General features: G+C 41.1%; 3 protein-coding genes across 10 annotated transcripts in view; 2 read left to right on the top strand and 1 right to left on the bottom strand.

Moving 5' to 3' along the window:
* Nucleotides 1-11,929, top strand: part of ZFAND4 (zinc finger AN1-type containing 4) — a 57,874-nt gene extending 45,945 nt beyond the window's left edge. For 5 of the 6 annotated variants that reach the window (XM_020994473.2, XM_020994470.2, XM_078150780.1 and 2 more), the window contains 2 exons: nt 9,170-9,287; nt 10,962-11,929. In XM_020994473.2, the coding sequence (XP_020850132.1) occupies nt 9,170-9,287; nt 10,962-11,097 (254 nt within the window). In that variant the 3' untranslated portion in view covers nt 11,098-11,929. Of the gene's footprint in view, nt 1-9,169; nt 9,288-10,961 lie in introns of those variants that run through there. The other variant, XM_020994475.2, reaches the window with a different exon arrangement.
* LOC110213979 (uncharacterized) lies at nt 647-27,645 on the bottom strand. Its single transcript, XM_078151595.1, has 3 exons — nt 26,956-27,645; nt 12,820-12,916; nt 647-1,057 (listed from the first exon to the last, which is right to left on the bottom strand). Exons 1-2 carry the CDS (start codon nt 27,643-27,645, stop codon nt 12,848-12,850), a joined length of 759 nt encoding a protein of 252 aa, XP_078007721.1. The 3' UTR covers nt 647-1,057; nt 12,820-12,847.
* MARCHF8 (membrane associated ring-CH-type finger 8) overlaps nt 27,447-27,775 on the top strand; it is a 94,251-nt gene continuing 93,922 nt past the window's right edge. Inside the window, exon 1 of one of the 3 annotated variants that reach the window (XM_020994481.2) lies at nt 27,447-27,717. The gene's annotated coding sequence lies outside the window, so the exon portion shown is untranslated. The remainder of the gene's footprint in view (nt 27,718-27,775) is intronic. The other 2 variants (XM_020994479.2, XM_078150782.1) reach the window with 2 other exon arrangements.

Below are 27,775 nucleotides of genomic sequence, written 5' to 3' on the forward strand. Positions count from 1 at the left end.
TTCCTTGCCTCTGTCTTCCCACCACCCACTTCCCTCCTCCCTCCTTTCTTCTACCCTTCCATCTTCCTTCTCTCCTTCCCTCTCTGTGCTAGGTGCTGTGCTAAGAGAGCAAGGAGTCAAAAGAAAAAAACAATGATTATGCATTTATCCCCAAAATGGAAATATTCATGTGTAAAAATATAAATCGATTCTAAGTCCTAAAAATCCGTAGCCATCAAGGATTCCTATGTAAGTTTTTATAGATACTTGCCTTTTCCTTTCCTTACATAAAGGCACCCCATTTTCTGTATCACATGTCGTATGTGTATATGTATCGAGAAAGGCAACAAGAGGGGAGTAATCCTCAGTAAAGAGGATTCAGGCCCTGCCTCTGACACTTTTGGGTACAGAGGCCTAGAATAAGACAGTCCACCTTTCAGTGCCCCAGGCAGCTCTCTTAGGCTATCATTCGCAGAGAAGGTGCTGATTTGTATGGTAGGGGGAGTTTCCACACTGAGATGTCTCTAAACCAATGAAATTATATATCTAGGCCAAAAAATACTTTACATGAATGTGTGCGTGTATACACAGAAATATAGAAGGTACTCTGAAATGCAATGTGTAAACTTGATTTCTGTAGATTAAATCAGATTTTCTCATAACAGGATGATTTCAGAGAATATTGTTTTATTAGTTGTCTCGTTGATTTCTCAAGATTAGTTGTCTCGTTAATCACGAGTATATCTAAAAATACAGACTTAAAGAGCAAGATAATTTGGTGTCATTGAATATTCATTTTGTACAAAGAATTTGCCCCAGTTTCCCTTTCTGTTTTGGTTTGCTATATTATGGTCAAGGCTTGACTCTGGATAGCAGCCCCTTCCCCTCAGACTTCCAGAAGGACTCAGAACCTGGAAGTAGCTGAAGGGAAAACACCCCCCAAACCTCTTTGGCAACAAAGAAGCAGTCTTGAGCCAGCCCTTAGAATCCAGCTGAGAAGATCCAGCAGCCTAAAGCTTCCATCCAACATTCTCTGAATCATCAGTGACTCTTGAAGGCCAGTCTTTTCACAGGAGAGCTGAGAAGTGACAAGAGATCGAAAAGATAAAGGATGAAAAGCTCAAAAAACCAATCAGTGGGTAATTGATAAGCATCTACATTGTATCAGGACCTGGTAGTCATGGAGGGTAGAAGGACAGCAATGTACGTACTTCAAGAAGTCTATGTAACATCAATACAAAGTACACTCTATTGTACCTTTATTGAGATTGGCCAGGGCCTGGTGTAGAAGCTTCACCTTGAGCAGAGTTTTGAAGTCACCAAGGGATTCTGCAGGGTTCAAGTGAAGGAGTGAGTGTATATCAGACAGGGGACACAGCAAGTGCAAAGGTCCAGAGATGGGAGATGGAAGGTCATCTATGAGAAAGCAGTGTAATGGACGCTAAGGTTGGAAAGGGCTTTTCAAACTAAACAGAGGGGCTTATCATTAAGTCTGGAGGCACTAGGGAGCTACTGGAGTTTGAGTAGGCGAGTGACATGGTCACACCTGTGTGTTAGGGAAGTCACAAAAGAAGGGTGGGAGTGGGTTGAATTAATAGTACTACTGATTCTGGTTTATGGGATCATAGTTTTACCACTGACAGGAACATTGGAGATTATTTAGTCCAGATCCTTCTGAGGAAACTGAGATCTAGAGACTTTCTAGGACTTGCCTCAATGACACACACAGCTAGTAAGCAGAGGTGAGATTTGATCCCAGGTCTCTGAGTACAGTGCCCTATTTCTAGCCCCATGTTGCTGCTCTAAAGTGATAAAGATTATGGTTAAAAAGCAGAGAAGCTAGGAATGAGAAAATGAAAGAGCAGTTCTGTGATTCGGAGGGAGAAAAGCAGCCATGTAAACCCTAGCATTTTATCTCTTGGAGGCATAGGAACTTTCTTCTGTGTCACGGGAACAACTGACCCTCTGCATTTTTGAATCCAGTGCTTTTGAAAGAGTGAGACATTTCTGTAGTGACAAGCTGAGAGCAGTGATGTTTATCCCCTGCACAGCATCCTCTGGGGAAAGGGGAAAAGTAAAATGAAGATCATGCTGACCTTAACAAAGGTGTTAGGCTCATGCTTGGTGAAAAAGGCAGGCTCAAGAAAATAGCAGTGCATGGGATCATAGCTAACAAGGGGCAGCAGCTATTGAAGTGCTTTGCAAATTCATAATCACTTAAGACATATGGAGCAGTGATACATCGATATGCTGCCTAATTAGAGCATCTTGGATTGGATTCTCAGTGAGTGTACCTTTGCAGAAAGATCCAGAGATGCCTCTAATTGCCACTCCCATGCTGATTGGAATGACAAAAGGTTCTTCATGAGCAAATGCAATTTCCTAGTTCATGTGTGTTTTCAGGATGGCCTTAGCTTTTCAAATTTAGGTATAATTGGAGTCTAGATAATAGGTAATAAAAAGTGTTGGGTTTTTTTCAAGAACTTCCTGCTAAATTATATCTACCTCCTAAATAGCTTTCCAGTACTGGTGAAACTGATGTACTTAAGCAACTTTACAACTTCTGTCTTAGCAGGTGTAAGTCAAGACTCTAAACTAGAATTATAAAAAGCACAAAATCTCAGAATTGGAATGGACCTCAGAAACTATCTGGTCCAAATTAGTTTCTATACCTAAAAAAGAATTCCTTCTATATCATAACTGGACACATTGTCAATCATTTAGCCTTTGTTTAATCTCTCATAAAGGGAAGCTCCCCACCTCCTGCCCACTCTTTCTGAGGATGTGTTGATCGGTGGGGTGTGTGTGTGTGTGTGTGTGTGTGTGTGCAGGCTTCCCATAAAAGAAGTCTCTAGTATATTCACGGGTATCACATAGGTTACCCACTGCATAACTGAACAAAGGAAAGTTTCTCTATCTGGTTCTTTCATCTTTTTCTACCTTCAGTGAATTCAGAACCAACCAATCAAAGCTATTTTCTCTATAAAAATTGTACATTTTGCCTCAAGGGAGCAAAATTCTAACATTTTTTATTACCTTCCTGATACTTAAAAGTTACTTCACTTGATCCCGTTTGTGGACCAGGATGTTAGAGTACAGAATATCATTCGTGAGATACTTGCTTTATCCTGAAAGGGATGTTGTAGAAGAGAAAATGCCTCAGGTAGGGATGAGACTGAATAATCTCTAATGTCCTTTCTAACTCTTGAGACTCTGAACTAAGAGGCTAGACAAAATGACCTTCCTGAAGACCTTTCCAACATGAAGATGTGTTGAATTCGACAAAACCTGGCCATGTTAATATTTCCATGTTAATTGGAAATAAACTCCATCTTGTGGCCTCATAGGAGACTGCAAGTGACTTAAATTTCAGTGACAGGCACTCTCTGCCTTTGACTGAAAACTAAAACAAAACAGGCCATTTGTGCCACTTACTGTTCTTCCTAAGCTTCTGGCATAGATCCTGCCAACTTCAGCAACCCTCAAGAGTAAATAATGTTGGGAAGGAAGCAGGAGGGGAATTATTCAAAATTGAGGACAGGTAGATGTTAATAAATTTGTCACTGACTGACTCTAATCAGTGGTTGTAAGCAGGAGTTTAAATGTTATGAATGTCTAGTCATTTAAGACTTTGCCTACTGTATCATGATAAACCACAAGCCTAGAATTGTAAAAGCAGATGGAATGGTAAAACCACATTAATTTGGACTAATTTGGAAAGAAGACCAAGCAAAAGAATATTTGAGAAGAAATAAAGTTATTTAGTGTATATTAAAACTCCAAAGAGTCACAAACCTAGTTTTGTCAAGTATAGGTTTTGTTAAATCAGCATAATGAATAGATAAGATTCAATTGTATTTAAAAGACTTGTTCACATATAATTAATATGCTAAAAAGAACTTTTAAAAATACATATTCCTAACTTCCTCTTCTGGGAGCCAATATGGCGGAGTAAAAAGGTAGTCGCTCTGTCAACCTCAGAAAACCCAGAAAATATCACCCCAGAAAAAAACCCTGGAACAACTGAACTAGAAGAAAGACAGGGAGCAGCAGTGCAGCAGCCCAGCAAACAGGTCTCCCAGTGCCTCAGCAAAATAAGGGAAGCAGCACTACAAAGCGCCCCAGGCAGATAAACACCCTGCAGCATTCATCTGAAAGGAGCTGAAGAAAGCACCCTAAAGTCTTCCTAAAGTCTCAGCCTTGCTGATTCCAACCCACCACCAGGTAAGCTGTCAGAACCCTACAGCCTCCAACTGTCAACCAGGAGGAGATCCTGAAGGCCAGGTGGTAGAGCAGGCAAACACCAACACCTGGACCTCCGAGTGCCTCAGTGTGTGTGTGTTGGGGGGGGGGCGGGCAGCACCACGGCACGGGAAACCGGTGGAAACCAGAAAACCACCAGGTGCCTCCGAACTCTACTGCAAAGGAAACTCCCAGTGCATTAGCAGAAACAAGGGAGGCAGTACTGCAAGGGGCCCCAGGCAAATAAACACCCTGCAGCACCCATCTAAAAGGAGCTGAAGAAAGCTAAAGGAAAGGAAAAACAGGCAGACTTGCTGATTGCAGCCCAACTCGAGGTAAACTAACAGAACCCTACAGCCTCCAGTTGCCAACATAAGAGGCTGTAGTACACAAAGCCAGTGACCAAGACCTAGGCTCCCAACACAAGAAGCTTGGGTCAGTGCCCTCTGTTCCCCAGCAAGAGAGCTCAATCACTTTAAAGGACAGGGAATAAAGAAACACCATGAGTAAAAAAGAAACGTACCACAGATTCATATTATGAGAAGAGTGAAGATCAAGACAGAAATTCTGAAGAGGACAACATTGTCAACAAACCCACATCTGCAACATCAAAAGGGAATATGAACTGGTCTGAAGCCCAAAAAGCCTTCTTAGAAAAGCTCAAGAAGGATTTTAAAAGTCTAATGAGAGAGGTAGAAGAGTCCTTAAAAAATACAATTGGCCAATTGGAAAAAAAAGTACACTGAAGAAAACAAGTCCCTAAAAAACACAATTGGCCAATTGAAGAAGGAAGTACAAAAACTAACAGAAGAAAACAATCTGTTAAAAACTAGAATTGGACAAATGGAAACTAATGACTCTATGAGAGAGCAAGAATCAGTCAAACAGAAACAAAAGAATGAAAAAATAGATGACAACATAAAATACCTCATCAGTAAAACAACCGACCTGGAAAATCGATTCAGGAGAGACAATTTAAAAATTATTGGACTACCTGAAAATCATGATGAAAAAAAAGAGCCTGGACAGTATCTTTCAGGAAATCATAAAGGAAAACTGCCCTGAAGTCCTAAAACCAGAAGGTAAAATAGCCATAGAAAGAATACACCGAAAAAAAAATAAAAATTTTTTAAAAAATGAATACACCGCTCACCACCTGAAAGAGATCCCAAATTGAAAACACCAACGAATATAATAGCAAAACTCCAAAATTACAAGATGAAAGAGAAGGTGCTGCAAGCAGCCAGAAAGAAACAATTTAAATATCATGGAACCACAGTAAGGATTACACAGTACCTTGCAGCTTCTACATTAAAGGACCGCAGGGTGTGGAACATGATATTCCATAAGGTAAATGAGCTTGGATTGCAGCCAAGGATCAACTACCCAGCAAAAATGAGCATCATTTTTCAAGGGAGGAGATGGATATTCAACGACATAGGGGACTTCCAAACCTTCCTGATAAAAAGACCAGAGCGCAACAAAAAATTTGATCTTGAAGTACAGATTCAAGAGAGACATAAAAAGGTAAATGGGACAGAAAGATACAATATGTTGTTAATAAGGGTGGACTGTTTACATCCCCATCCCTACAAGGGAAGATGACACTTGCAACTCTTGAGAACTGTATTTTTATTACACCATGTTAAAGGAGTATACATAAAGAGGGTGGATGTTATTGACTTTGATGTAATGATAAAAAAAAAATCTAATCAAGTGGGTTAAATGGATCCAAATAAGTGGATTAATCTGATCTTAGAAAATGTACTGAAAAAGGAGGAGGCAGACAAGAGTACATTACATTACAGGAAAAGACACAAAATCCTATTCCAGCAGAGGGAGAGAAAGGAGAGGGGTGAGCATTGTTTGAATCTTGCTCTCATCAGATTTGGCTCAAGAAGGGAATAACCTAATCAGTTAGGTATAGAAATCTAACTTGCCATATAGGCAGTAGGAGGGAAAGGGGGAAAGAAAAGGGAGGGGGAATAGAAGGGAGGGAAGAAGCAGTGAGGGCAAAGGAAGAAAAGGGAAAGGGATAATAGAAGGGAGGAGGGACTGAAGGAGGCAGTGGTCAAAAGCAAAACACTAGTGTTAATTTTTACTTACAACTTCATTAATGTGAAAATATGTTTAATAGGAATGTAAATGTACAGCCTATATCAGATTGTGCACTGTCTTGGGGAGGGTGGTAGGGAGGAAAGGGGAGAAAAATATTAAACTCAAAAGCACATGGAAGTGATTGTTGATAAATCAAAATAAATTAATAAAATTTTTTTTAAAATAATAAAATAAAAATACATATTCCTTTTTTATCTACTTCTGTTTGGGGTCTTATTTTTCCTAAGATGTATCTTTTATACCCTTGCCTAGATTGCAAGGACCACTTGTACTAGTACTAGTACTTTTATCACTTAGGGTCTCCAGCAGAGCTCTGAGCTCATTGTAGGTGTTCAAGATGCACTTGTTTGGCTGCATTTTCCCAGCCCTTGCATTAGAATGCTATGGTATTTTGGGACAGTCACCTGCCCAAAGAGGTTCAGGGTGTGTTATAATGACCTGGAGTCATTAACTTCACCTTGACCAGGAATGTGGAAGGGTGGAAATAGAAGTAAACATGCTGGAGAAGTGTTAGCCACAGAGTAGGCACCCAGTAAATATTTGTTGAATAAATGAGTGGTAGATGGATGGCCAACTAGGTGGGGAAGCACTACCATCTATCTCATCCTTACTTCTACCGTATTCTATGTCTTTTGGCAAAATCACTTTTTAATTTGTGGAATAAAAAGTTTTGGGAAACACTAAGATGCAACTCCAAAGACTAGGAAAAGAATTTGTGGTGCTGAAATGAATCCTCTTCAGCTGCTTCTGATGACTAAGCCTTCTTTTCTGGAAAGATGTTATTTGGTATTCTGAGCATATATAATTCATAAAATGCTGAGGCAGAATGATTTTGACTCCTTTATATGTGTATGATGATTATTTATCATTTCGTGTTCTTTCCTATATACTGTCAGTCTTCACAGTAATCCTATAAGAAAGGCAGAGCTGATATCTCCATCTTTGAGATGTGCATCTGAAGTCAAGGAAGGTTGAGACTAGATTTGTCAGCTTCACCCAGATTAAGTTATGCAGTGAGGCTAGGAAGGCAGTTCTGTAAAGAGGTCTTTGGTCATCCAGGGGAAAGCTCCATTGTTAGGCTTTGCCATCAGATCCAAGGACACCCAAAGACAGATGCCTATAAAACATTAGTGGGAGAAAGCATGGAAAGGACCAGGAGTCAGTAGCAGCTTCTTTTAAGGCATAGTTTTTAATATTTTGCTTTATACAGGATTTTTAGTATATGCAGTTGTCCTTCAGTCTATATTGAAATATAAAATTATTTCAGTTCACTGATCTTTTTCTCAGGTCTCACCCTCCTTTGTTTGCCACTATTAGCCATTTCCTCTTCCTGGAGGCTCTCTCCTTCCTTGGCTCCTGTGATGCTGCTCTCCTGGATTTCCTCATGCAGGTGTTCACCATTCCTTCTCTGTCTCATTCACTGTGTCATTATCCTCTAGCCACCTAAATTGTCAGTGGCCCCTAAGATTGTCCTAGCCTGTTTCTTTTTCTATACCTTCACCTTTAGAATTCTCATACACTCTTCTGGATTCAATTTCTACATCAATAACTCCCACATCTGTACATCCAGCCCAAATTGACCCCAGTCCACTCTTTTTCCAAATGCCTGCCAGTCATCTCTAACTATAGGACCTGTCAGCCCCTCTTAACACATCTAAAATGGAATTTTTCCTCCATCCCCCTGTCAACAGGATTCCATGATCAACTTTTTCTTCTCCCATACTCCTGTAACTCATGAGCTGCTAAGTCTGGTCACACCCTGTCTTCCATACCATCTTCTATACCTTCTTCCCTCTCCATTCAGACCCCCCTCATTCAGACTCACCAGTCCTTCTGTGTTGTCTGTCCCCACGAGGAGGGCATGGGACTCTCTATACTTCTGTTCCAGTCCTCATACTGCCTATCCCCTAGGAAGCCCTTGATAACTGCGTTTCCTTCCTTCACCCTTCTTTGCCTAGGCTCTTACAACAACTTCTTACCTGGTCTTATTCTAAATCTCCCTAAGGCCTGGTCTGACCATGTGCTTCCCTGCTCAAAATCCTTCAGTTGTTACCTTCTTTAGAAATTACCTTCTAAAATAGCATCAATCCTTTCTAAGATTTATTTCAGGTCTATTTTACCGCCCTGCCTAGACTGTTAGCAGTTCCCTAATCTTGACCAGACTTAACCTTTTAAGGTTTCGTTCAAGGGCCATCTCTTCCGTAAAGCTCTCTCTCATGCAGTTTCTCAACAGTCACACAAAACAGACACATATCCATGGCTGCCTCCTGAAAAGGCTTCCTTCTCTTCAGATTTTCCTACTGCAGTGTCAACACTCAGGGCTGCCCCCATCACACCCTAAATGGTGTTATACTTTTGCTGAATTATGTACTTGTCCTGTCTCCCCACTCAGCTGTCCACTCCTTAAAGGCAGGTATTTGTTCAGCTTTGTATTCCCAAGTATAGCACAGTGCTTCCCACATAGATGCTTTAAAAATGTGAATTGAATAGAATTAAATTGTTGTTTTGGATGGTTCCTATCGACTGAAAATCACTGGAAATGAGCAAAGGTTGTTGGTTTATCAAAGAAATGTAGTGCTTAGTTAATGGAATCTTTTTGAAAACATAGAGTGAGTCCTATACTAAAATCATGTGTAAGTTCATTCAAATTATTTTAGGCTAAATTAAAGAATATCAATTAATATGATTTTTCATATTAAGGTATTAAAGGTATGGATTACCATGCCTTGAAACTGTTAGGTGATTTTTCAAGAAATATTTTGTGCTGAATGGGATCTTAGGTAATTTTGTTTTCATCCTAAGCTAATCTACATATCTTGTCTCAAAACAGGTGAAACAACTCATCATCTTCCCCCTGTGAAAGCCCCTGTTCAGACCAAAAAGAAAACATCCAAGCATTGCTTTCTTTGTGGCAAGAAAACGGGACTAGCCACCAGCTATGAATGCAGGCAGGTTGCCTAGTTGGAAAAGTTGAAATATTTGTGTACAGTGATCCAGCTTGAGGATTCTGCTGCCCCAATGCCACCCCCCAAACCCTACCCCCTAAAAGCTTGAGCTTAATTATTTACATTTCCATTGTTAGGTGATGTTAAATTAATTGACCTTAATCAAACAGTGTTCTGCCTTCATGACTGGCCTGAAATAATAGCCAGAGAGAATGTGTAAGTCCTTGAAAAGCAGCTGGGGCCCTGGAAACTTTTAGATGCATCAACAGAAGAGTGTAGTTGATTAATTTTTAGCCTAAACCTCAGTATGGGAAGATATGCTGTTATTAGAGAAGGAACTTGTGGAGTTGATATTCAGTTTGTGAAAATAAGGAAAACTGCATTTATGAACTTTGGAAGCATATTCACAATTTTTTTTTTGTTTTCCAATTCTACTTTCCCCAATGTAAATTTTTATCTTTTTGAAACTTAGTATGACAACATTTCTTTTTTTAAAAAAATGAACCTTCCTATTGAAGAGATCAGAGATGAAGGGTTAAGAGTGGGAAGATAAGTGCATTTTAATTCTGTATTTGCATTGAATTCTGATTTTTTTTCCTTTTCATGATGATTATTATTTTTTAATCCATATGAGTACCAATTAGTCCAATGAGAACTGCCTTCCTGGGGCTCACTCACACTATGTAACTGAAATTGCTTAACAGGATTTTATATATATATATATATATATATATATATGTATATATATATATATATATATATGTATAAAATTATCTTTTTCAAAAAGTTGTATTGATGATGCCTTTTGTCTTTACTTACATCCTGAGGTGGAGAGGGGCTTCTTCCTTCCCACTCTCTCTCCAGATTGAGCCTTCCATTATAACAAAGAACCAATTAAGCAAAAGGGTCCCATACTGTGGCTCCCCCGGACAGGGTATGCAAGTACTGAGTTCAGAGTTTCCCTCTTCCCCCTGCCAAGGTGGGGAGATGTTTTTTAAGATCTGTTTTCTGGCTTCAGCATTACTACTCCTCCTCCTCCTCCTCCTTCTTCTTCGACAATTGGGGTTAAGTGACTTGCCGAGGGTCACGCAGCTAGTGAGTGTCAAGTGTTTGGTCTGAGGCCTGATTTGAACTCAGGTCCTCCTGACTCCAGGGCCGGTGCTCTATCCACTGCACCACCTAACCATCCCGTCAGCATTATTTTTGCCATTACTTTTAGCAGTCTTTTCATTTATGCTGAGCCATGTTTGAAAAGATCTCTCATAGAAATTTTAAATTTCAAATGTCAGTGTTAGGTAGATTTTAAATTATTTGATTTTTACCCCACAACCAAATTCCCAAGATACTTACCCTTCTTCTAAGTTTACAAGCTACAGGAGAATTTTTGAACATTGTTTTAATATGATGTGTTTTTAAGATTTTTATAAGACTAGGGCCCCATTCTACCACCTGAAAAATGTTTTATTATAAAATGTCATATTCCTGAGCTAACATAATGGGGGAAGGGGTTGAGGGTTATTTTGTGGTTATAGTTTTCCTAAGTGGGAAGAAAATGGCAGCTCCAAAATGGCTCCAGAAAACCAGAGGTTCCATTTGGCTCACTAGGAGCTCTAGCTCTGCTTTCATGTGCCTGTCATAGAAATGTGACTATTCATACACACTTTCTTTGTGCTTTAGATGTGGAAACAATTTCTGTGCAACTCATCGATATGCAGAAACACACGGCTGCACTTATGATTACAAGAGTGCAGGAAGGAGATATTTACAGGAGGCAAATCCTGTTGTTAGTGCACCAAAACTTCCAAAAATCTAACTATGGTGGCACTGCCAGAGGAAATGGATTACTAATGACAGAAGAAGTATTGCTTAGACTGAATTAATTTTGTTCGACTCCACAAAAAAAAAAGATTTGCCAAGTAACAAAAAGCACACAAAGCATACTGTTGCAGAGTAATGTGAACACTGCTGTCATTAACATCTTTATTCTTTAGTGAATCAAAAGTTTTAAAAGTAGTTTTTAAAAATTTACACTATAATGATTTAACTTTTGTTATTGCACGTCTTGTGTTAAGTGTTTTATATTTGAAAATGCTATTTCACTAGACAAGTCTTTAAAAGATGCACTTTTCTAAGTTAATTTTACTGTGGAACCAACCAGATTTGAGGGGGTGCTAATGAGAGTGTCATTCATAGAAGGTCTTCATGTCATGGAATGTCTTCTGTATTCAATCCTACCTGTTGCTGTTTTATTTCATTTTGTTTTTAATCCCATGGGTGATCTTTTAAGTTAATTCACTAGGAAGCTCCCCCTTCAAACCATATTTTAAGAACATTCAGTTTGCTGTGTGGTGTTTTATCACACATTTTTTCTCTTCCATTCAGATTGGCATTCAGATATTGTGTATACATTCTACAAAACATATCATGTGAATCACAATATATATTTCTTAAAACATTACTCTGTGTATGGCAGTTTTTTTTAAATAGACAATGTCCCACTTTTTGCCATGAAATACAGAAAACAGCTTATTTTAATTTTTTTTGTAATGGATAGATTTTTTTTTTAAAGACTTCACAACTTGGTTTGTTTTGCTAAGATGTTGAATACTGTTACCAAGAGAAATTCAAATAAATACTCAATTTTATTATGTGTCTGATGCATTTTTTATAAGTAACTCAGTAATTTAAATTTTTATATAAGCCAATCTGAAGTGAATGCAGAAATTAAAACACTTGGAAAATAATCAGTCTTTATCATTAAATTCATTCATGGAAACAGGTCAATTAAGCCCAAGGGGCAATTAGAAATATATTTCCATGCATTTGGATTACTTAAAATACCAAGGTCCAACTGAGGTTAGAACTTTACTGGACTATTTTCCATATCAAATGAGATGATGCCAGGCAGCTAAGAAGCCTGTCTTGTCTGCTACAAATCCATCCTGCTGATTTACCACTAAATGCCAGTTAGTTGAGCTTTTGTCACATTGACCCATAAGTATTTTCTTGACTCACCATGTCCCCAGAGCTTCTCCTTCCTCCACATCCCAAGACATTAGGAAAAAGATCCACAAGTGGCAGAAAAGCTAGGCAGAAAGTGGAAGAAGAGGAATGTGGAAGAAAATAAAAATCCAGGTGGGTTGAGGAAGCAGCAATGGTAAATGCATGGTGGCTTTCCAAAGGCATCCATCCAAAGCTGCCTACATAAATATGTGACCAATATGCAGCACCTGAGATTCCTGACCTGAAGCTAGAGAAGCTTCATGCTCACATGGGCTCACATGCCTTTGTCCATGCTAATGCATGCCCTGGTGGTGACGTCTTACAATCTAGGTCATTGTAGACCCTCCCAGTATTAGATCTTGGACAGATGAGCATGGACACCAGAGACAAGTAGCTTTCTTGACATATAGATATGGAAAATATATAGAATGGACAATAAATGATGGAAGGGCTTGGATCCAGCTTCCTGTTTACAATGGCTGGTTTAGGTTTCATAATTCTAGACCAATTCAGTATACCAAACATTCCAGACCTTAGTCGGTTTCTTCTCTTGATTGGCTTCATCTGTGTCCCATTAGAGTTTCTTCATGACCAGCGTTTTCCTGAGAATAAAGCTGGTGGACTCCTATCTGTGGGACAAAAGTACTTTTTGTAAAGAAATAATAAGATACTGGATTTGTTCTATTTAATGATGTGTTAAAGGCTGGACTTGTCCTCTAGTACAAACCATGGAAAAAGAATTATTTCTGTTTTTGAGATGACACGGGTCTTGGTATAAAAATGCAAAAGGCCTGATTGCATCTTTTGGAAGAAACTTCCCTTGGTAGCCATGAAGAGGATAAACTTACAACAATTACTTTTCCTCTCTGACCTACCCTTCATGGGAAGTAGTCACTTCCTTTTAGGTGTTTCTTTTTTCATTTTTAAGAGAAAATACTTTTCTTCATTTAATGAAAATACTGAATGAAATATTTCATTACTTTTTACAACTCCATTTGTAAATTTCACTTTTTTTTTAAATAGGAAAAGGCATTGCTAGTCAAGATTTTAACATGTAAATGTAGGAAGCTAGAACCTCCAAACTGATAACTATAAACAAACTACAAGAATGACCATACATTATTTTAAATGTAGCTTTAATAGTCTGTGACCTTATGTGACACTCTTCCCTAAACAATAAGCTAATGAGATATTTTTCTTAATATTTTTTCTTCTAAAATAAGCAAAAAAAGAAAATAAGGTCCAAATCCTTGGTTATGGGAGATTCAATTTGAAAAAAAAATTTTTTTTTTGTTGATTTTGCTTTTTCAGTTCTGTACAGAAAAGGAAACTAGTTCATGCTTTGTGTATAATAAAATCTTAGCATTACATATGTGATCACAAGCACTTTTTTAATAACATGGGAGAAAATTTGTTTGACAAAGCTTAGCATTTCTTTTTTGAAATGTACGTAGATATATGTACGTATCCATATACATATGTGACAATTTTATAAGGACAGTAGGAGTAAATAATATAAAGTCTTCTTGAAATTTGTGGAGTGAGCTTATAATAGGCCTGGGACACTTTACATTTCCCTCATTGACACTAAGAAAAGCCAAACTGTTAAAAAGCCATTTAAGAAAGTGAAAGTCACTCCCCAAAATTCAATTGAACAAACTTTATTAGAGAATGAGAAAACTGGAGAACAGTTTCACACAGTTTTTTGAGTGACTAACTTATGAAACAAGAACACCAGAAGAAATATGGACGGAAAAAGAAACTATAACATATCTGGAGAAGTCCTCAAGTGGATAAATAAGTGACCTGAAGAATTTAAGGAAAAATGAATCCTGGCGAGAATGTCAACAGAAGAGCTTGCCTCAGTTAAAAGAAAAATCCTAGAAAGAACTGAAGCCTGAATCAAGTTTGAATAAAGTCAGAAAGTAAAACTAGAATGTAAACATATCTACAAAAAGATCAAGAGAGAAATAATGTCCTACCTCATCCTCCAAGGAAAACTAGAGGATCTATGGAAGGAATAAAGAGCACAGGCCCTAAAGTTGAAAACCAAATCACAGATAAGGTAGAGGACATGAAAGCACAAGCTCATAAAATAACTTTAAAATATGGAAATTATGTGGCTGTAAAGTAACAGATTAAGACAATCTCAGAACTACTGTCATAGAGACAAAAAACCCTCAAAACATGAACACCATATTCCAAAACTACCAGTTAAGAAAAATTGCATAATTATTAAAATTATATGTATGAAACATCAAAGAATAGCTTAAAATTTGTCTCCCAAATACGTGACTAAACTTAAGCAAAATAATGATGGTGGGGAAGGAAGCGGATCATGCTACAAGAAGACAAGTGTGACATGGCAAGGGACATCACTCAATATGTAATGTCGTTTTTCTAGGAATAGCAAGGGAAATTTGAGATACACTGTATATAAAATAAAAAACCCAAGGACTGCAAACCAAGAATCAGCTCTCCAGCAGAACTAAATAAGCTATTCAAGGACAAGAGATTTTGGCTTAATGTAAGAAAAAACTTCCCAACAAGTACAGGGACCCCAAAGTGACCTGCCTCAAGATACAATAGAGTAGGTCCCTTTATAACAAGAAAGTTACAAGTATAGATTGGATGGCTCCTCACTGATAATCTATATGGTAGAAGGGATTCTAAATGGTTGTGTACCAGCTGGGCCTCAGATTGTTGCTTCCAATTTTGTGAAATCTATTAAGTCATAGATTGATGCAATACCAAGCAACATGCCAATAGGCCTCTTCATGGAATTAAATAAAACAACAACAAAATTAATGAGGAAAAGAAAATGAGCAAGAATTTCAAAAAGAGCTAGCCAAAAAAAAAAAAAACCACCATCCCTATCAGATTACAAAATTTATGCAGTAATGATGAAAAGCAGTACTGGATATAGACTAGGAAAACAAAACATTAAATGAGCATTTACTAAGCACCTATATGTAGATAAAAACAAAATGGTCTCATTCATTTCCAGGAATAGGCCACTAGCTACTGGGACATTAGGGAAGGGTTGGGGTGTCAGGATAGGCCCTCCAATTGAGTGAAGGAAGTTAAGGAGTGAAAAAGTTCACAGCCTGGTTCCAACCTACTTTTCCAGTTATAGTACATTACCATCATTACATAATCTATGGTCTAACTCGGGAGTTTCCAGTCTGGGTTACACATACCACAGGGGCTATGAGGAGCTTGTCAAGGGGACAGATGAAATATTTGGTAAATATATTAAACATAAATTCCCACAATGGGCAATGCCACCCTCTGGGGGGTGCTGGAACGATCAGGTGGGGGGGGAGTAACCGGTGCAATTGGGAGGGTTGAATAAAAATAAAGGGGTAGTGGAATCATAAGGAAAGAAGAGGAGAACATTTTGAAAAACCATTTGTACGTTTCATCTGTTGTGTAACAGAGTTAAAGTCAGAATGATTATATTATTTTCCAAATAAACACACAAAATGCAAGTTATAAAGGATCAGCGATCAAGCCCACCAATAGGTTTCATCAAGCATGTGTTGGCAGGTGAGCGTATCTCACTGTCGGGAAGTCCAGCATGCATCGGCAGGAGTATGTTCACATGATGACTTGTTTACAATGTGATACTGCATGGTTACGTGATGCAATATGGCATCATCAAAATTTCAGTGCAGGAAAAAAACCCCACAAATTTATAATAAGTTATTAAGTTTAAGATGTGTCATTTTAAAATATATAGATTATATATATATTGAAATGATGCAAATTTTTTAAAAAACCGTTAAAGGATTAAAGAAAGTAGATTTCCAGGGGGGCGATGAGTAATTCTTTTTAAAGGGAACAGTAGGCCAAATAAGTTTGGGAACCTCTGATATTAAACTACTGAAATACTCCAGGGATAGTGGTATTAGTGAAAAAATGTCGGGCAGCTAGGTGACACAGTGGATAGAGCACTGGCCCTGGATTCAGGAGGACCTGAGTTCAAATGTGGCCTCAGACCTGGAACACTTACTAGCCGTGTCACCCTGAGCAAGTCACTTAACCCCACTGCCTAGCCGAAAAAAAGAAAAGAAAACGTGGACTGGAGAGAGTACAGTGAAAGGGATGTGGGTAGAAATGGGAGAAAGAACGTCTGAAAATTTTGAGTCAGTTGGAATAATTCCTACTTGCCCAAACTAAATAAGCAAGGTTTAGATACAAAACCCTTGGTGTACGAGAGAAACTCAGCAACAGGCCAGGGAAAGATGAGCTGAGCTCCACAATAAGCTGTAACTGAACTGATTTCCAATCCATGAAGTTACAACCTTTTTGCTGTCGAAGCATGTCCCAGTCTGACTGAACATGCTCACAGTTTCATTTGCTTTAAAACAACTTATCTTTGTGAATCAGGATTCTCAGCCTGGAAGTGAAACATGATATGAGGGTATCTCTTTCAAAAACTATTGAAAAGAAAACTATCTGTTGGCAAGAGAGGATTTTTCACTACTTTGTGTTCTAACACAACAACTGATGCTCCATGTTATGTTGCAAATAGTTTTCCTTGTGAAAAATCAATCTCTTATGCACATATACATGGTATAACGCATATGTAAACTTTAGAATTTCTTTCCCTTCACCTTGAATTGGGGTTATGGGAAGGTTTACTAAAAGCCATGGGGTATGTGAACTGAAAAAGGCTGGGAACTCCTGGCCTTCCTAAACTGGCCCTGCCCTTCCCTACACAGGACAGCTCTACCCAATCCATGCCTTGGACAGACAGTTCCCTGTGCCTGAGAGGTACCTCTTAGACACCCTAGTTTGCTGCAAAGCTCAGCTGCATACCATCTCCTACACTGGACCTTTTTTGCTTATAGCCCAGCCCAGCTGCTTTTCCCTTTCCCAGAAAACTACCTTGTTTCGATTTTGTATCTTCTTAGGCATATAATGGTATATCTCTGGGTAGGATGTCAGGTTTTTGAGAGCAGGAATTATGTCTCCTGCACCTGGCACCTAGTAGGGGCTTAATGCTTGTTGAATGACTGACTGATTGAATTCATTTTTTTCTAAATCTGATGGACTTCTTCCGGCCCCCATTAGTTTAAATTAATGGGGTTTTCCTGTAACTTTTACCATACTGCTTTAGTCTTTACAGGAATATCTGACATGTTCTTGGTGGTTAAATACTGTTATAGCTAATGCTTGTTAATTCAGAATGTAATTCGTGTGAGATCTCACACGAATTACCTTTTGAAATATACATATGTGTATGTATGTATGTATGTATGTGTACACACACACACACACACACACACACCTGCCTCTTTTGGTTATAATCCCGAGTGTCTCCACAAAACAAAAAGGTGCCTGATACATTAAACCCAAACCTGTTTTATACTACTCTAACAGAACTTTTTTGTTTTGTTTTGTTTTCCCCCCCTGGCTAACTTGTTCAGCCAAGATAAATCTCTCCCCTGAGTACTCCGGAGTGCTGGATCCCTCTCCCTTGATTCAGCAGACCCTTGATGATGCTTTATGGATCAGCAGTTCCCTTTGTTTGCCCCTCACCCCTTGCTTTTTTGTTGACTCTTCAAATATTGGTGAGGATATCAGGATTCTAAAGCTATATGACAGAGGCATATAAAAACAAAAAAAAAAACAGTGAGATATATAAAGGCTGTTCAAACATGAATGGAACAACTGGGACTCCAAGAGACAAGGCAGCTCTTGTAGAAGGGACCTCATTCAGCCCTATCTGGTTCTTCAGGTTTATGTTGGAATTAAGACACTTGTTGAGCATCTAATAGTTAACACCAACATCAAAAAAAAGAGCCGGCAAAGGCTACTAAGAAGGCTCCAACGTGAATTCAGCTGAATACTGCTTCCCTGCCTAGGGCTGGTCTACCAGCCAGAAGCCTGAAATAGAGCTTCCCCCTCCTCCTCTCTGGCCTTTGTGCTCAGGCCACCAGAAAGCTACCTCTGTTAGTGGTTCAGACCTTGGTCTCCTTGGCCAAGTCTGGAAGACAGTTTCAATACCTTTTAAGCTAGCCTAGACTGCATGGGGTAGAGCCTTTGGAGACAGTGCCTATCCCACCAGCCAAAGTACAGGGTGAAATGCTCCAACTAATTGCCAAGGCCAGAAGCATGTGGCCACTCTACTCCAGTCGGGTGCCAGCAGCACAAAGACTCATGACTACTCTTGGGAGGGTGGTACTCTAGCTAGTTACACAAATTAGTTCGTTAAACCAGCTGAACAACAAGCAAATTGTGCTGCGTGCCGATCTGACAAGGTACTTCTGGATAAGTCATCAACCCCCAAAATAGCTAGCATTTTAAGGCTTGAAAGATGCTTCACAAATACCTCATTTGATCCTCACAACAGTCCTGGGAGAAGGATGCTATTATCCTCATTTTACAGATGAAACAAGCAGACGGAGGTTAAGTGACTTGCCCAAGGTGTAGTGGATAATTTATAGTAACTGAGGAAACACAATCTGAACTGTTTGATTTATTAGCAAAACAGGCATAATAAATGGGTCTAAGGACTCTCCAATCAGTCCAAAGACCCTGAATACAGAATGAGACAGATTTTTACCAATTAAAAACAAATAAGACCAATTAATTAAAAGAAAATAATATGATAAAAAGCAGGAAACCAAATTAGGTGATCTGATTTCTAACTGGAGGGAAAATTAGGGGTTTTCCAAGTTGGGAGGGGGGAAGAGTGAGTTTCAATAGAGTTAAGAGAGGCGGTGAGTAGGTTTCAGGGGCTTTCTTATCCCAAAATTGCAAGATGCTGATTAATTGCATCCACCTGCATTTATGAAACAATAGATGGCTTATTATACCACCTAGTTTCCCATGGATGATTTGCAGAAACACAAGATGGATGATGATACATGTGGCAGCAGAAGATGGTGTCAGTGTTCATGAAATAGAGTCTGATAGGTTCTCACACCAAACCAACTCCAGGATGTAACTGACATTCACTCTCAACACATGTTCCCTAACTAGTGAGTGTCTGGAGTCAAATTTGAACTCAGATCTTCCTGACTCAGAGTCCAGGGCTCTGTCCGAGGCTCCACTTAGTTGCCACAATCATATTCGCACTTGGCTTTGAGGGATGAGGCATTTTAGGTTCAGCCCAGAGGGTGCATCACACTGACAACAGGTTTCCCAAACCCTACCTGGAGCTTGGTCTCACCCCAAATAACAGGAAGCCCAGCCCAGCTACAGGGGCAGCACACAGTAGCAAGAGCACCAGGTCTGAAGGCACAAAGGTAGCTCTGCTAACTGCCTCCGTGAGTAACTTCCAGCAAGTTACTTGTCTCTAGTCCTCAGTTTCCCTCACTTGTAAATGAGAGGGTTGGACTAGATCACCTCTGAGGTCTGTGCTGCCTCCAAATCCTTTCACCTCCAGAACTCTCCCCTCTCCTCCAACGGTGAGTGCCTTAGCTTGCCTACTATTTCAGGGGAGCCCTGCCTATTCTCCACCCACTTTCTTACGTTGGCCTTGCTAAAGAGTATATCACCTCTCCCTTTCCATTTCTGTGACCATAATCAAATAAATAGTGGCATTCTTGCTGGAAAGGCAACCAAAATAATCCTTCCTGGTCACAGTTTCCCTGCATGTATTGTCTCCTTCCTTGAAAATATAAGTTCCTAGAGAGCAGGGACTGTCTTCTCTTTTGTATTTGTGTAATGGGGAACCAGTTGGCCACCGAATCAGTTCCTTAAGGGCATGTGCTGAGTACTCACTGATACAATTCTTCAAACAGAAGAAGCTAGAGAGGGAGCCTACTTCCAAGGGAGTTGTGAGGAGCAATGGAATTATCTTGGAGAAAGATGAGGTATGCATGCACAAATAATATGTAACTGGTGACTGCATGCCCTACATAGGGAGGACTGGGGAAGGAAAGAAGGAAGGGAGGAAGGGAGAAAGGGACGAAGGGACGAAGGAGACAGGAAGGAAGGAAGGAAGGAAGGAAGGAAGGAAGGAAGGAAGGAAGGAAGGAAGGAAGGAAGGGAGGGAGGAAGGGGGGGAGGAGGGAGGGGGGAAGGAAGGAAGGAAGGAAGGGAGGAAGGAAGGAAGGAAGGGAGGGAGGAAGGGAGGAAGGAGGGAAGGAAGGAGGGAAGGAGGGAAGGAAGGAAGGAAGGGAGGAAGGGAGGGAGAAAGGAGGGAAGGAAGGGAGGGAGGGAGGGAGAAAGGAGGGGAGGGAGGGAGGGAGGAAGGAAGGAGGGAAGGAAGGAAGGAAGGACGGAAGGAAGAGAGGGAGAGAAAGGACAAAAACAAACAAGGAAAGATTAAGTACTTACTAATGGGGTAATGGGACCCAGACCCTAAAAGGAAAAGACCATATCTTTGAAAGCAGCCCAGACCCTGAACTCTCCCACACAACCCAGTTCCTGTTGTCTCCCTGGAGGCATCTGGCCCAGCCCAGCACACCTTATCGCATTCTATGTGCCAGGCCTGTACTAAGTACTTCACAAATATTATCCCATTTAATCTTCTAGAAGGATCAAACCCTGCAAGGAAGGTGCTATTGTTATTGTCATTTTACAGATAAGGAAACCTGGGCAAACAGAAATTAAATGACTTGCCCAAGGTCACATAGCTAGTAAAAGTATCTGAGATCATATCAGAACTCAATTCTTCCCAATTCCAGGCTCAGCTCTCTGTCCACAAAGCCACCTAGCACAGGGCCAGCGATGCATCATGGGAATCCACTAGAGAGCTCCCTCCAGACTGATATCAACCCATTAATAACTACTCTTCGGATCCACTCATTCAACCAGTTCCTAAAACACCTAATTGTGTATCATCTAGCTAACGTGCGCATTGTGCTTTTTGGTTGCAAAAGCACTTTGCACATATCATCTTATTGGACTCTCACAACCATGTGAGGTAAGTGCTACTATCTCCTTTTTGCCGATGAAGGAAATGAGGATAAAACGTTAAACGACTAACCCAGGCTGACACAGGAAGTGTCTGAATCAGGATTTGAAAACAGGTCTTCCTGACTCCAAGACCAATACTCTCTCCCTTCCCCACCCAGCATGAAAGGCTATGGAAACATTTCCTGGATGTAACAGTGACCTTGTCAAAAAAGGCGCAGGTGCTGTTTTTGCCTTTCTTTGTATCCCAAGGGCTTGGCACACAGTAAGCTCTTAAAAAATCTGGAAGAAAAAAAAGAGCTTAAAAAGTACCCACGTTCACTACTTTCATTTGACGTGGTACTGGAAATTCCAGCTTTTGCAATACAGAAGAGGAAAAGATATTAAGGGTATTGATATTTGAAATCAAAATGGCAAAATATCATTACTCCTAGACAACAGGATCGTGAATTTAGAAATTCCAACTACTTCAAAAAAAAGAAACAACAAAATCCAAAAGACAGAAGATTAATTGAAAGATCATTTACATCCTTATTAACAACAAAGATCAAGAAAGCATAAAAAGAAAGAAACTCTACTTATAATAACAACAAAAATCATTAACCTACCAAGGAATACACAAGACCTGCGTATGGAGAACTGTCAAAGTGGAATGAACAAAATAAAGCAATCACTTAAAACAAACTGAGAGATATTCAATTTCCATGGACGGATCAGATTATTAAAAGAGTGAAAGAGTTCTCCCCAAATTAATTTATATGTTTAATTCAATGCCAATCAATACATGAGTAAGTTTCTTCATAAAATTAGACATTCATGAAGTAATTAATTTGGAAAATAGCTGAACAGAAATATCAAGGGGCACATTAAAAAGAAAAGCTGAGGAAGTGGTTTTTATAATTCTTAGACTTTAAAATATTTTATAAAATTATCTTCAAAACTATAGGGTCGGGCAAAAATAGAAAAAATGGTCAGTAGAATAGAATGTACACATCAAACATTCAACTAACTGTATAAAAAATACTTATGTTTGACAAACGATTAGAAAATAAAAAGAAAAAAGATTTGTTGGGGACCATTATTTGGCAATTTGGCAGGAAGGAAATTTGGACCCATATTCTTCACTATGTGACCCAGTGAATAGCAACTAGATGAAACATAAAGGGGGATGAAAAAGAGCAAAACACAGTCCCTGTCTTCAGGGAGCTTACAGTCTAATGGCAGAGACAACATACTAACAAATATATACAAATCAAGCCATATATAGAAAATAATTAACAGGGAAGGCTCATGAATTAAGAAGGGATAGGAAAGGCTTTCTGTAGAAGATGGGGTTTTAGTTCAGACTGAAAGGGAAGTCAGAAGGCAGAGTTGAGGAGGAAGAGCATGCCAGGCATAGAGAACAGCCCAAAAGAATGGCCAGGGCCAAGAGATGGAGTGCCTTGTTCATGGAACAGCCCAGAGGCCAATGTCTCTGAATGGAAGAGGACATGTAGGGGAGTGAGGTGTGTGATGACTGGAAAAGTAGGAAGGGACTAGGCTGTGAACAGCTTTGAACATATTTGATCCTGGAAGCCATAGGGAGCCACTGGGGTGGGGGAGTGACATGATCATTCTTGTGCTTTAGGAAACTCTTTGGTGGCTAAATGGAGGATAGATCAGAGTAAGGAGAGAGCTGAGGCAGGCAGACCCATGAGCAGGCAACAGGCCAGGCACAAGGTGATGAGGGCTTGCACTGGAGTGGTGGCAGTGTCAGAGGAGAGAAGAAGGGCGTATATGAGATGTTGCAGGAGTTAAAGTCAACAAGCCTAGGCATAATATTGGATGTGCAGTGGGGGAGGGGGTAAGAGATAGTGAGGAGCTGAGGATAAGGCCTAGATTTCAAGCCTGTGGGATCAGGAGGGTGGTGTTGCCTTTGACAGTAACCTAGGAAGGTGAGAGAAGGGGAAGATTCAGAGGGAAAGATAATGAGTTCTGTTTTGAGCATGTTTCCTTTAAGTGGTACACAGTTTTTGCTGTCTCGAAAGGCAGCTGAAGATGTGAGACTGGAAGTCAGTAGAGAGACTTGAGTAGCTTGATAATCATCAGTCTAGAGATGGGAGCTAACGGGATCACCAAGTGAAGTAGTGTCCAACGGAGGGGGGAAGAGGGTCCAGGATGAAGCCCTGAAGGACACCTGACTGAGTGATTAGGGAGCTTGAGGGAAAGCCAGTATGTATGTTCAAATCCCTCAGTATGAATGCAGGCGCTGGGGAGGAGAGGACAATTGTGAATACTGAACTCTTTGAGGAACGTGGAGAGCCTGGAGGTCTGTAGACAGCAGCCACTAGGATTTTGCTTGGTGGTAGATATGAATAGTATGAACCTCAAAGGAAGAGAGGTTATTGAGTCATGGAGGTAGGCAGAAAATCTAAACGTAGCAATTGAGAGCAAGAAGTATTCCAACTCCCCCACCTCAGCCAGTGAGCCAAGGAGAAAGGATGGCCATGGAGGCTGTTATCATGGGGGAGCCAGGTTTCAGTAATAGCTAGAAGATGGAAGGAGCAGAATAGGAAAAGATCAAGACAAAGAAAAGTTTGATATCTATGGAACAAGCATTCCAGAGCGCATGGTAAAAGGGTTTAATGGTATTTGGTTGAAGCTTGGAGGTAGGGTTGAGGAAGATGGGAATAAGGTACCAAGTAATGGGGTGGGGGTGGGGAATTGGCTTTGGAAGAAATCAAAATCACTGGGATGTGAAGGTATGCCTAGATGTGAAAATGTTCATCAGGCCACCCTCTTCCCAAAGGACATTTGGAGATCCTGGTGGAGGCAAGGGCAACCTAAGATGGGAGGGACATACATGGTCAGATGGTCACTTTTTCAATTCATGAATGAAATTAGCCTATACTTTTTTTAAAAAAGAATTATCTTTTAGGTTTTAAGAGCAAGACTATATTTGCTTCATACAGTAATTTGGGTCACATCACCTTTTTCTTTGTTTACAAACAATTTAATCCATAAGGAATTATTGTTAGGAAAATTCTCTGGTAAATCCATCTGGTCCCAATACATGAGGAGGAAGAGGAGGAAGAAGAGGAAGAGGAAGAGGAAGAGGAGGAGGGCTTTAATAACTTTTCTTTTTAATCTTTGTTGTTGGCTTACTTATTCAATCTGTTCCTTCTTGCTATATCAACTTTGGTATTTTGTATTTTTCTCAGAAGTTGTCCTCTTCTCTTCAGGCTTCCAATGTATTTGCATATAATAGCCTGGAAAAGAAAAGCCTCAGTGGGAGACCTAATAACCCTCTTCAATCATTTAATGAGGAAGAGTGATTAGATTTTCATTGCTTGGCCCCAGAAGGCAAAATTAGGAGCAGGGGAGAGAAGCTGCAAAGAAACAAATTTAGCTTAATGTCCACTCCAGAGGAGTTGAAGCAGATTAAACTGTAATTGGAAAAATATTTAAAAATAAATAAAAATACAACACAATATAGAGAATGATCATTTGTGTTCTTCTAAGTCAATATGGGGTCCACAGAAATCCACTTCTGTTTGAGTTTGACACCAGTGGATTGGATGACCTCTAAAGGCCCTTCTAGCTCTAAGTCTGTCCAGACTAGACTAGAGAGATTTGCATTTTAAAATACAAAAACCATTCTTAGCTTACTGGCCTACTGCCCCTTCCCTAATACAGGCCTTCATTACAGTCTGCATAGATCACTGCAGTAGTCTCTGGATAAACCTTCCCACTTCCATTCCTTCCCCCTTCCAAAAAACAGTCTTGGTTGTTGTTGACCTACTCTTTGTGATCCCATTTGGAGTTTTCTTGGCAAGGATACCAGTGTGATTTGCCATCTCCTTCTCCAGCTCATTTTACAGATGAGGAAATGAGACAAACAGGGATCAGGGTCACCCAACGAGTCAATGTCTGAGGTCACATTTGAACTCAGGTCTTCCTGATTCCAGGCCTGGTGCTCTACCCACTTTGGCCACCTAGCTGCCCCCAGTGCTTAGGAAGCACTTAAATGACCGATTTATCCATACAGTTAGCCATCCAGTCATCTGTCCTTTTGTCTGTACCTCCCTCTGCAAATCTCCTTTCTTTCCCTTTTCACTTGCTGAATTTCTACCCAATTTTTCAAATGTTCCACGAAGCCTAACTGGGTGTCCTAACCCAACGCATGAGGTTGCTATAAACCGTTTCCTCCCTACACCTCAAATACATTGTGCCTAAGGTCTTTATCCTGTAATATTCAGCGTTACAGTTATTTGTATATGTGTTGCATACCCCTTACTAGACTTTGAGCTCCGTCAGGGCAGCAGTCACCTGGCATTCTCTCTGTTGACCCCCATTCTGGAACACCCTCCCTCCTCCACTCCCATTACTGACCTCCCTGGCTTCCTTTAAGTCCCAACTAAAATCCCACCTACCACAGAAAGCTTTTCCCAACCTCTCTTAATTCTAGTGCCTCCCTCTGTTAATTATTTCCTGTTTATCACACACATATATCTACGTATATTTACATACATACAAACATATACACACACACCCAGAGTTAGAGAGAGGGAAAGTTTGTTTTATATGTTTGCTTGTCGTCTCCTTCCACTACAATGTAGTGTCCTTGAGGGCAGGGACTGTCTTTTGCCTCTTTCTGCCTCCCCAGTGATTGGCACGATGCTTGGCTTGGCACACAGTAGACATTTAATAAATATCAACTGATTGACTAATAGTGAAAGATTTGGAGTTTAGTGACATGATATGGGGCTGAAAGGGATAATCACCAAGTTAGACGAGAGAGTCACATCCAAAGAGATCGAAACAGGCTTGTCGTGGGACAAAGTCCATTAATAAGTTAGTTATTTAATAGGGAACAAGTTAAAGTTCCAAACTCTAAATCCGACTTAAGGCACTGTGCTAGGCTGAGGGGATGCAAACACCAAAACAGCCCTGTCCTCAAGGACCTTACACTCTACTGAGGGAAAACAGCCTAGAGCTGTTTGAGGACCTGATTTGTGAAGTCATTGGTATGGCCTCCGCAGAGGCGGCAGGCCACCTTCACGGTGATCCCCACCTATCAGCAATGCTTATTCATTTAGTCGAGGTCAGTTAGCGAATAAACATTTATTCAACACCAGCTATGCGTCAGAGACCGAGCTAAGTGCTGGGAATACAAAGAAAGAGAAACCGCAGTCCCCGCGCTGGAGCAGCTCCCAGTCTAATGGGGCAGATAACATACAAACCTGCACAAACAACTATGGATAGGGCAGATGGTAAATAATTAAGAAGGAGGGCGCTGGAATTAAGAGGGGCTGGGAAGGCATCCTGTAGAAGGCGAGATTTTAGCAGGGGCTTGAAAGGCAGAGATGAGGAGGGAGAGCCCGCCAGGAACGGGGAACGGCCAGAGAAAATGCCCAAAGACAAGAGGGGGAGGGTCTTCTTCGAGCAGCGACCCCCGGGCCAGAGCCACTGGACTCAGGTGTAGTGTACGGCACAGGTGTGAGACCCACCACTCTGCTGAGTGCCGGGCACCAGATGAAAGTAATGGGAAGACAAAGGAAATGTAAGTACAACAAGGCACAGATAATGTTACTTTTTAAAACTAAGTCCGCATGGCCCCACGGGGCGGGCCTTACGTACCTATTGGTGGCCCCTTGTCTAGTGAGTTTGACACCAATGGTGTTAAGGTCTAAGATCTCGTGGAGGAAGCTGACAGCGCTGAGCCTGGAGTCAGGAAGACCCGAGTTCAAATCCTGCCTCAAATTTGCTAGCTGTGACCCTGGGCAAGTCACTTCGCCTTCCTCTGATTCCTCACCTGTAAAAAGAGGTTAACAACAGCGGCCACCTCCCAGGGCTGCTGTGAGGCTCCAAAAGGGATAATCATTGCAGAGTGGCTGGCATTCAGTAGGAGCTGCCTAGGTGGTTCCCCGTTTGCACACAGGGAGGAGCATTCACACGACACAATCACACAGTCCAGTAGCGCTGGCGGGTCTGCTGGGGGCTTTACACGTGGGATCCAGCCGGAGCCTTCCGGACCCCTGCTGGGAGGCTCGGGGCGCTTCGGCGCCCCCTCGCAGCACGGGCTTGAAGGTGGGCCAAGCACTTTAGGAGTTTTTTCAGACTGCAGGACGCCAGGCAGCGGAGGGCAGAGACGTGCCTCGGCCACGCCAGGAGGCCCCGCCAGGTGACCCGCAGCAGGAGCACAGTGATTGGATGGAGGGGTGGGTGGTTGGGTGGGTGGGGGAATGAAAGAAACATCGATCACTTCTCTCCAAGCCAGCAGTGCCCTTTCAGAAGAACTCTGCGCATGCCCGGGGACACGCCCCTTCAGAGTTGAGTGGACAAGCTGTTGCCTTGGAGTCGGCGCTGTCCCCGCCTCCGGTCTGCGGCCACATGACATCCACCACGTGACTCCCAGGTGGACCTGCCCCCCGGCCGGTCCCTTTTTTCCCCTGAGGTGAAAGGCAGCGCAGGCGCAGTGGCGCTCGTCCCCGGCGTCCGTCATGAGGGACCGTAGTTCCCGGAGCCGGAACCGAAGCCGGAGGCGGCGGGGAGCGTGTTCGCCCGGAACCCGGAGGTAACGCCGCAGCTATCCGCCCGGCTTCCCCTGCCCCTCCCCCGAGGACCGGCCCGGG

Source organism: Phascolarctos cinereus, unplaced genomic scaffold (assembly GCF_003287225.1).
Source record: "Phascolarctos cinereus isolate Bilbo 61053 unplaced genomic scaffold, phaCin_HiC Scaffold_3;HRSCAF=262, whole genome shotgun sequence".
Lineage (NCBI taxonomy): Eukaryota > Metazoa > Chordata > Mammalia > Diprotodontia > Phascolarctidae > Phascolarctos > Phascolarctos cinereus.